Source organism: Crocodylus porosus, unplaced genomic scaffold (genome assembly GCF_001723895.1).
Source record: "Crocodylus porosus isolate Cpor-Errol unplaced genomic scaffold, CroPor_comp1, whole genome shotgun sequence".
Lineage (NCBI taxonomy): Eukaryota > Metazoa > Chordata > Crocodylia > Crocodylidae > Crocodylus > Crocodylus porosus.
The window spans coordinates 4,433,284-4,441,867 of record NW_017728932.1 but is presented as its reverse complement, the minus strand read 5'-3'; the positions used below and the strand labels follow the sequence as shown (position 1 = coordinate 4,441,867).

The following is an 8,584-nucleotide window of genomic DNA, read 5'->3' as shown; positions in this document are numbered from 1 at the left end:
CGGGGGTGCCCCCTCCCTGTAACGCGGCGCCCCTCGCTTGCTCGGCAGGACGAGGAGCTGCGCTACGCCCTGCGGCGCCTGGTGGACGGGCTGGCGGCCACGCGGGAGGCGGCGCGGCCCGGCTTCAGCCTGGCCCTGGCGCAGGTGGGTGCCCGGCGCTGCAGGCCCGAGGCGGGGAGCGCTGGGAGGGGAGCGGGGGCCTCTAGGAGGTTGACCCGCTGTCTCGCCTCCCTCCTTCCTGCCCAGGTTTTGCAGGCGATGGAGGAAATCCCCCTGGGCTCCGTGCTGGAGCTGATCCGAGAAAAACATGGCCTGGACAGAGTCAAAAAGGTGAGTCCCCCGCTGTTTTCCATTGAGAATAGGTTGTCCTCGGGGAGGCCGCCTTGAAGATAGATGACGAATGGTTTTGAACCTGTTGGGGTGAATGCTGTGTGCCCCCAGAGGCAATGGCGGATGCAAGCGGGGAGCTGCTGCGGCACTGTCAGCAATTTGCTGCTGCGCTTGGAGTGCCTCCTGTCGAGTACGAAATATCAGTGTTTTTGCATACGCAATTGTCAGGCTTGTTGTCTTCTTTTCAGAAACTCTTAAGAAATGCTGCCTTCGGAAGCTTTTTTGGGGTTCTGGCCCTGTTCCAGTCAGGCCGTCTTATAAAGGTAACGTTACTCTCACGTTGACAGAGGAACTGATGCTGTGCAAAGTGCGGAAGAAAACCCGAAGTAGACAGACAGACAGCCTGTGCTTTAGTCCAGCGGGCTAGGTTTAATTCCTTTCCTTGGTTAACCGTAGGCCTCTTGGGTAACCTGAAACACGTAGCTTAGGGCAAGATTTTTGGAAGTGTTTAGCTGCCCAATTTCTATTTATTTCAATGGGAACTAGGGGGTCCAAACCACTTCCAAGAATCTCAGCTTTATTCTTGGTGTGTCTAGTCCAAGTCTGAAGAAAGAGATAATAAATATTTCTCCTCTCACAGGGGTTTTAAGGAGGATTAATGCCTGAAAGGCTGCCAAGAAGTCTGATGCTTTGGAAATTAGGATCACCTAAAACAGATAGTGGGTACAGAGAGCTGAAATCACAGGTTTTGTGATTCCACATTAGTCTGCATTTCTCTCATCTGGGAATCAGAAGTGGCTGGGTATTCAGGAGAAGCTGTTGGGAATGGCCCTTTTAGAGGGAAGCAATCCAATCCAATCCAAACATCCTTTGGTAGTAAACTTGGGTGAATGGGGATGGGAGAGTAAAGATGCATTCAGGTTTGCTGACAGAAATAAAAGAACAGTCGTAGATAGGACAGAGAAGCTGAAACCTGTTCCTTTCTGGTGGCATGGGCATACCTTGTCAGTCACAGATGGAAAATAGTGCTTCAGAAAGAATGGATGTGTAGCTTGGGGAGTAATTGAAATGTTCTATTATTATTAAAACCAGCAGACTCAGAGCAGATGGTTACCTGGGCTCAGCTGTAGCCTCACGACATAGCTTTTTGTCTCTGTTTTTTCTGTCTCTCTATTTTTTTAAACTTCTAGGACCAGGAGACCCTCCTGCATTGTGTCCAGCTTCTGCAAAGCCTGTCACAGCGCCCAGAGTACCTCCGAAATCTGCCTAGGCAAGCTCTTGTTGACATCCTCTCGGAGGTAATGGAGATGCGGCACATCAGTTAGGGAGTTTTTTGGTTTGTGGCATTACCTTATCTAGGTATATTGTTCTAGGGGGAGAAGAATAAGCTGGTACCAATAGACCTACACCTGTTTTTAAGATAGTTATTCTGCTATAATTGTTTTGGTAAAAATCTATGGTTACATGTAGATTAGCAGTTCCCAACCTCAGGTTGCAACCCAAAGTGAGGGTCCTGCACACAAAGGGCGAGCTGCGCTGCACGCCGGGAGCTCCCCAGGCTGCCGCCGCACTCTGCTTCCAGCAGCGGGTCGTGGGGGAAGGCTGGGAACCACTGGTGTAAATAGTTCTTCTATTCTGTAGCCATGTACAAACCAGGCCTCACTTGCTGTGTTGCTGTCTCACCTGTGTTGCTGTTCAGACCCCTCAGGCTGTGTTTGAGGAGGTCCTGTTCAGTACTTTACAGGCTGACCTCACTTCAGCCTTCAGTTCCCCGGAGCAGCTGCACCTCTTGCTTGTGGCCATACAGAAGTTCCCCGAGGTTCTTCAGCCCAAGAAACTGAAGAAACTGCTGGGCTCATCCACCCTTGTAAACCCGGAAAACGTTCCCAAGTGAGTTGTTGTAGAAGGGTGCAAAGATGCCATATCCCCACCCTTCCCACTTTAAGTGGGAAGTGTTCAGGTGTTGACATGAGGGGGTGCAGGGGCACCTGTGTTTTCTGTTGAATCTAGTGGGAGACAAGGGTGTTTGGAGTTAGTCCATCTCCACTATGGCTGGGGGTGCTGATGCCACATTTGCAGCCACTGTTCATCTTGGGAGGCACTCGCCACATACAATTTGTCCGGGTTCAGTGCAGGTCCTGGTCTACTCCAGAAGGCAGTTTCATGGGTGGAATGGATCTTCAGCAGTCTCTTTCTGGGATTGATGACTCTTATTTTCTGTCCTCTTGCAATTTTTCCTGTCCCCCCCACCCGCCCCCAGGCTTGTAGCAGTTCTGAAGACTGCTGCCAAATCTGAGAAGAAGGACAAGAATCTGCCAAGTGTAGGGCTGGATCTGCTGCGTGTTTCTCTGAAGGAAGGTGCCTTTGACCTGTTCTGGAAAGAAGCTGTGGAGAATGGGTTGCTTAAAGAAAAGTTGGGACCAAACAGGTTTGCTCTTGAATGCTCCGGTCACTTTTTTTTCTGCTCCCCACCCCAGGCATGCTTTGCTGCTCTCTGGGACCAAAGCTGGACATTAAACCCCAGACTCTCATAGGAGAACTGCCTCCCTCTTCTTTTTACCAAATTTAATTGTTCCAAACTGAAGAGGCAACTCTTCTGCAACCTAAGAAATAACAGTTAAGCACTGTATGGTTTCTTGTTCAGCTGGGACAAGATAGTACACGATGAGGAATAATTTTGGCTTTTTGCACGCTTGTAATTCTTGTACATGGCATGAACAGTTTTTTATACTAGTAGGATTCCAGCTAGAGAGATCGTTTTTATGCCTCTTTAGCCAAAGGAATAACTAGGGGTGCAGTTGTACACGTGTAAAGATGCCTTAAAACTGTAAGCTATTTCGATTTGGGGAAACAGATTAACTGTGCTATCATAAAGGTATTTGCAGGAGGAAGGAACTGGTTTCACATCAAACTGACGTAATTTAAATGATGCAAATCTTGCATGTAGACAAACCCCTCAAAAGCAGTGGTCCCTAACCTTGGCCCACAGGTAACAATACTGAACAGCAGTGTGATGTAGGCTCCTTGTATTCTTTTCCTGACAGTTTCATTTTTACATTTTTAAATTTCTGAGGCCACAAAGAACATGGGAAGGTCTTGTGGGCTCTGGGAAAGGGGGTTGAGGATAAGAATACAGCATACAACAGCTTGCAACTCTTAACCAAAAAAACACCAACAGAAAAAAAAAAACCACGTTGATAATGTTGTTTGGAGGTGGCACAGAATCAGGAAGTTGTGTCCCATGCCTTTTTGAATTTGTCCTTTCATGAGGGCAGGTGGAAGGATTTGAATTAGATTTAGGGGTTTGATTACACCCAAAACCAAAGAGGTGTCAGAGGCAAACATTTGTTGGTTTCTAATTATATAGCGTGGTTGAGGTCACCAGAATATGTTGGGGGTTTTTTTTAAATTAGAGAACAGAAAAATTACAAGAACAGATATGTGAACTGTGTGTCAAAACTGCTATTTTGCTCTTCAAATCTGAATCATCATTTTGTCACAAGCTTGTGACCAGAAACCCAGATCCAGAGATGAACCTCTTTGACCTGTCTCCAAGGGATTTTGGTTTGTTTACCATGTCAAAGTTACAGCGGGACAAGGAAACCAGTTTCTAAACAGGAGCTGCCCAAATCTTGTGGTATATATGCATCCCACTTTAGCAAGCAGCCTGAGAGTGTCTGTGATGGAGGGCATCTCCTGGGGTCTGTTCACCATACTGGCCCACCTACCTGTCTAGGGCAGTCTGCCTGCCCTCCTCCCTTAAGCGACCATGTAGGCCACTCACACTCCTTGGCTGGCTGGCAGGCAGGCAGGCAGCCAGCCAGCCTCTTGTGACCTTCATCTGAATGGTGTCCAGCTAAATTTGCTTTGCCCACATGGGGCTCAGGTGTTTCTTGCCAAGTATACCCGTCTCCCACTACTTGTGCTGGGCTCAGGTGCCTCCCCCAGGCATACCTGGCCCCACTACCCTCTAGTAGTAACAACCCACCAGATGGTGGGGGCTGGGGTTGCCAGGCCAGTTATCTCCCTAATGAAAGGTGGGTAGGGACGCCTGATATTTCTTGGGGACTGTCCTGCCACAGACAGCCCCACCAGACCACCCTTCCCCAGCAGGTTGCAGTTTCTGGTCATGCCTAGGATCAATGCAGGCCTACCTGCCCTAGTCTAGTTCCCCTTCTACGGCTCCTGGGTGATATATTTAGGGTCTCTCCGCCCCCCAGGCCTGGCTCTCACTCTGACTCCCATTCAGATATCTCCCATCCAGAGACTGTAGTGCAGCCTCCTTCATACCAGCCTGCATACTGGCTGACCCCTACCCTCTTTGGCTGTGATGTCCCCCCTCCAAAGGGACCTTCAGCCCTTACAGGCTGTGGCCCCACCTCCAGGCCAACTGGTGGGCCATATAGCTCACTGTGGCCCTGGCCTGTCCCTTGCATTGGGCTTAATTGCCCTTCAGCCTTCAGGTCCTGGCCCTCTCACCTTGACCAGCATGAGGGATCAGGAAGTCAACCTGGTAGCTGCTGACCCCTGTGCTCCTAAGGTGCCCCCCCTGGGCCGCACCATACAGCCCTCACCCTAATCTGGGTTGGCCCAGTGCCTCCACAATGCTGCCTGGGGCTTAGCCCAACTGGGCTCACCTGAGCCCCTGGCTTCACCCCCTGCCTGATCCACTCAGTGGTTTGCCTGGCCCCTTTGTAGGCCCACAAGCTGTAGGCCCATGCCTAGGCTGGGCCTTGTTCTCGCTAGGTTGTAGCCTTCCTGGGGCTCGGGACCCCACCAGGCCCCTAAGAGCGCCTGCCTTCCCCGTAGTTCTTCCCTTACCTCCACGCCGTCCCAGGAGCAGCAGCTCAGCCGGGTGTTGTTGCTCCAGCTGCTGGCAGCAGACTACTCCCTTAACCCTGTGGGCCTGAGCTAAAATAGAGGTTGCTCGGCCCTCTCCTCCAATCACACGGCCCGGCTTGCGGCCATGTGACCTTCTCATCAAGGCTGGCCAGCACCTGCTGGCTGCCCTGCTGTCTGCTCTTGCGTTTAAAGTGGCAGGCACCCAAAGGTGCTTTGCCCCACCCCTTCCCCCTTAAAACAGCTGTCATGGGGGGTGTCTCCCTGGTGCTCGCTATGCAGACTCCTCTTAGCCTGCAGCCACCCACTAAGTGGCGAGCACCCCGACGATGCTCCGCCACAGTGTCTTGATTGGGGTCCACTTCATTGCATGCTCCACATGGCCTGAGCAGGTGCTTTTCTGTCTGTCCTGTCCACGTGTGCTGGTACAGCTGTGTCCTTCCCTGAAGGAGTGTGTTTGTTTCCACTCAGTTACATGTGCTACCGCTTGCTGGGCAGTGCTCTCCCACTCTTGTCTCTGGACCAGCTACAGACGGTTCTCCGAGGAGAAGTGATGCAGAGCTATGGCGACCATGTGGTGTCGGCTCAGGTAGGCACCCCTCTGAGAAAACGGGGCAACGTGCTGGGAACCTCATATTCGAGGTTGCATCCTGCTTTAAGTAAACAGCCGTTTTCAACGATACCTTTGTGAAAGCACTGGCTGACGGCATTTTTTTTCCTGCTAACTTTAATACTGCTGTGCAAATACACACGTGTGGGGGCTTTGAAACAGTCTGGCTGGTTCTAACTCAACTGCTTGCTTAAAACACCAGAAAACAGACACCCAATTAAGGTATAGTCTTGCTTAACACTCCTAGTTACATAAGAAGGACCTGTACGGGGTACTTCTGCTGCAAGAAAGCAGAATAGTTGTTTTTGCAATTGGAAAGCTGGGCTGTGTATCAGCCGATGTGCATTTTAACCTACCAGGATTATTTTAACCTTCCTACTTGGGCTGTGTCTAGCTTGAAATTAGGGTTTGGAGACATCTAAGTTTAGTGCAAGATGGAGCTTGCGAGGCTTTGTGATTGGTAAATAGTATGTCAGGCCAGTACGGAAATGGCTTATCAAGGAGCTTGTGAGATGGAGGAGTAGGGAGAACTTTAGAGCATCCACCATGGTGATTTTTCAGATCTGTTGCTTCAGTGTGCTGAGGGCAATCAGGTTTTGAATGAACGTGACTGTGTTCTGTCTCCATTCACTCTATGGTCCATAACTGTGTTTCAGCTTCCGGGCCGGTTTAGGTTTGCTCCGGAGATGGAAGCTTATGTTGACGCATTCTTCCAGGACTGCAATGACCCAGAGAAGCAGTTTGCAGTGATGGTTGGTTTCTCTGCCCTTACCAATCAAGGCTGCCCAGTGGTCCAGAGCTTTTGGAAGGTGGTAAAATACCTGCAGCCTGTGGCATTGGTGAAATACTTTGACTGGCTCAAGAACATGTTCCTCAAGCCAGACTTCAGCTGCTGTTTAGATTTCACGACTAGCCGGCAAAAGCAGAACCAGGAGATTGCAAACCTGTGAGTGTACATACAGTATAGCCTTCCCCTTTCTATATGATCTGTGTTGCATTTCCACCTGTGTTAAACTTGGTGGGATTGTGAGGTGTCACCCAATCGGCCTCGGCAGCTGTAAGTACCAAGGTCTCTAACCGTGGAGGGATGCCAAACACTCCCAAACATCTTTTCAAAGCTATATTATAAAATCTAACTCACCAAGGAGTGCAAACAAAATTATTCCCGTGGCCAAAGCTGACTGGAGGCTTTTCTCCTTTGCCCTGTCCCTTTCTATAAGGCTAGCTAGAAGAGTAGTCCTGCTTCCTATTGCTCTCTTCTTCAGGTGAGCTCTTTCATAGTAATTGCTGGATCTTTTCTCCAGCTCTCTCTGCTTATTAAATAGGGCTAAATGGCTCTGGATCATAAAAGGATCAGGTCAGCCTATTAGAGTTGTCTTTGCAACGTATTCTCTATTACCTTTTATACTTACAGAAGTGCTTGTAATTCTCTGTTTGCAGGAGAATGTCCCAAGAAAATCCAGGCTGCTGGTATCTCAGTAGGACCACCCCCCCCCGCTCCCATTTTCTTGGTCACTACCATGCTAGCATCCCAGCATTCTGCCATTGTGCGCTGTGCTGCTCAAAGCGCTTGTTTTCAGTGAGATGGAGGAGGCAGGCCCCGAGCGATGTGGCATTTTTGCAAGTTAGTGTGCTAACCCTTGCCAAACTGTCCATATACCCCCCTGGACAATTATACTCTGCTTCAGCTTCCAGCTGTATTTGCAATTTAAGAGAAATAAAGGAGCCATAAAGTTTTGCACAGTATTACTGGTGTGTGGATTTGCTGTGTTTTGCACAGATGAAAGAGGCCTGGTAAAACATTTGGGATCTTCCAGGGTAAAAGACACTGCCAGTACATTATAGCTTCTCTGTGCGTGAAGTTGTGAGACCTTGGGAGCAACCTTGCAGTTCTTGAAGCACATTTCTATGAAATTCAATGGGTCATTGGAAGAGAACTGACTTGAGTTCATACTTATTTTAATAGTGGAAGGGCAAGCATAGGTGATATTTAGGAAAGGTGCTTCTGTAGTAGAGGTACCTCTTTCTTACTACACATTTTCCTGTGCTGCATTCTACATGAGGCCTTTGAGCTGAGGAAAGGCCCTGTGGTATTCCCATTGTCACCTTCCTCTGGCATCTCATACGTTGCGATGTGTGAGCTGCTACTTCAAAATTGTTTCTGTTTGTTTATTGCAAGAACTGAGCACCGTGTGGTCTGCCTCAGAAAATGGATTATCCACCGACTCATAGACCTCCTTGACAGTCAAGTAAAAAAGGAAGAGGATTTTGTGATGGAGGTTGCCAGGTAAGAAGGATTTAAAGATCACGAGTGCCATAGGCTGGTGGAACAGTTCTAGCTGGCAGACTAGAATGGTACTAAGGAGCTACAAATTCTTTGTGACATGGGCAGGCTACTTAGGGCAAAACTTTCCAAAGCCTTTGAATGACTTGGGAAGCCTAAGGCCTAATGGCCAGAAGCGGGAAGTCTTGCTGAAAGCATAAACCACTAAATGCCCAAATTACTTTTGGAGATGGAAATTAGGCGCCTGAGTTATCTAGGTGCTTTGGAAATTCCTTTTCACTCCAAGAAGGCTGTCTCTGGAAGCATCCAGATGCTTTTGAAAATGTTACTTCATAGATGTCATAGACATTAGGGCTGGAAGGGACCTCGGAAGATCATCAAGTCCAGCCCCCTGCCCAAAGGACAGGAAGTCAGCTAGAGTCATAGCATCCCAGCAAGATAAGCATCCAATTTGCTCTTGAAGGTGTTCAGTGTAGGTGCTTGAACCACCTCCGCTGGCAGACTGTTCCAGACCTCGGGGG

General features: G+C 49.3%; 1 protein-coding gene across 1 annotated transcript in view; it reads left to right on the top strand.

Annotated features, from left to right (window-relative positions):
* Positions 1-8,584, top strand: part of MYBBP1A (MYB binding protein 1a) — a 64,439-nt gene that overhangs the window by 216 nt on the left and 55,639 nt on the right. Inside the window, exons 2-10 of the mRNA XM_019545297.1 lie at positions 16-144; positions 247-330; positions 579-653; positions 1,521-1,628; positions 2,030-2,220; positions 2,591-2,758; positions 5,641-5,758; positions 6,436-6,725; positions 7,959-8,066. Of these exons, the coding sequence (XP_019400842.1) occupies positions 16-144; positions 247-330; positions 579-653; positions 1,521-1,628; positions 2,030-2,220; positions 2,591-2,758; positions 5,641-5,758; positions 6,436-6,725; positions 7,959-8,066 (1,271 nt within the window). The remainder of the gene's footprint in view (positions 1-15; positions 145-246; positions 331-578; positions 654-1,520; positions 1,629-2,029; positions 2,221-2,590; positions 2,759-5,640; positions 5,759-6,435; positions 6,726-7,958; positions 8,067-8,584) is intronic.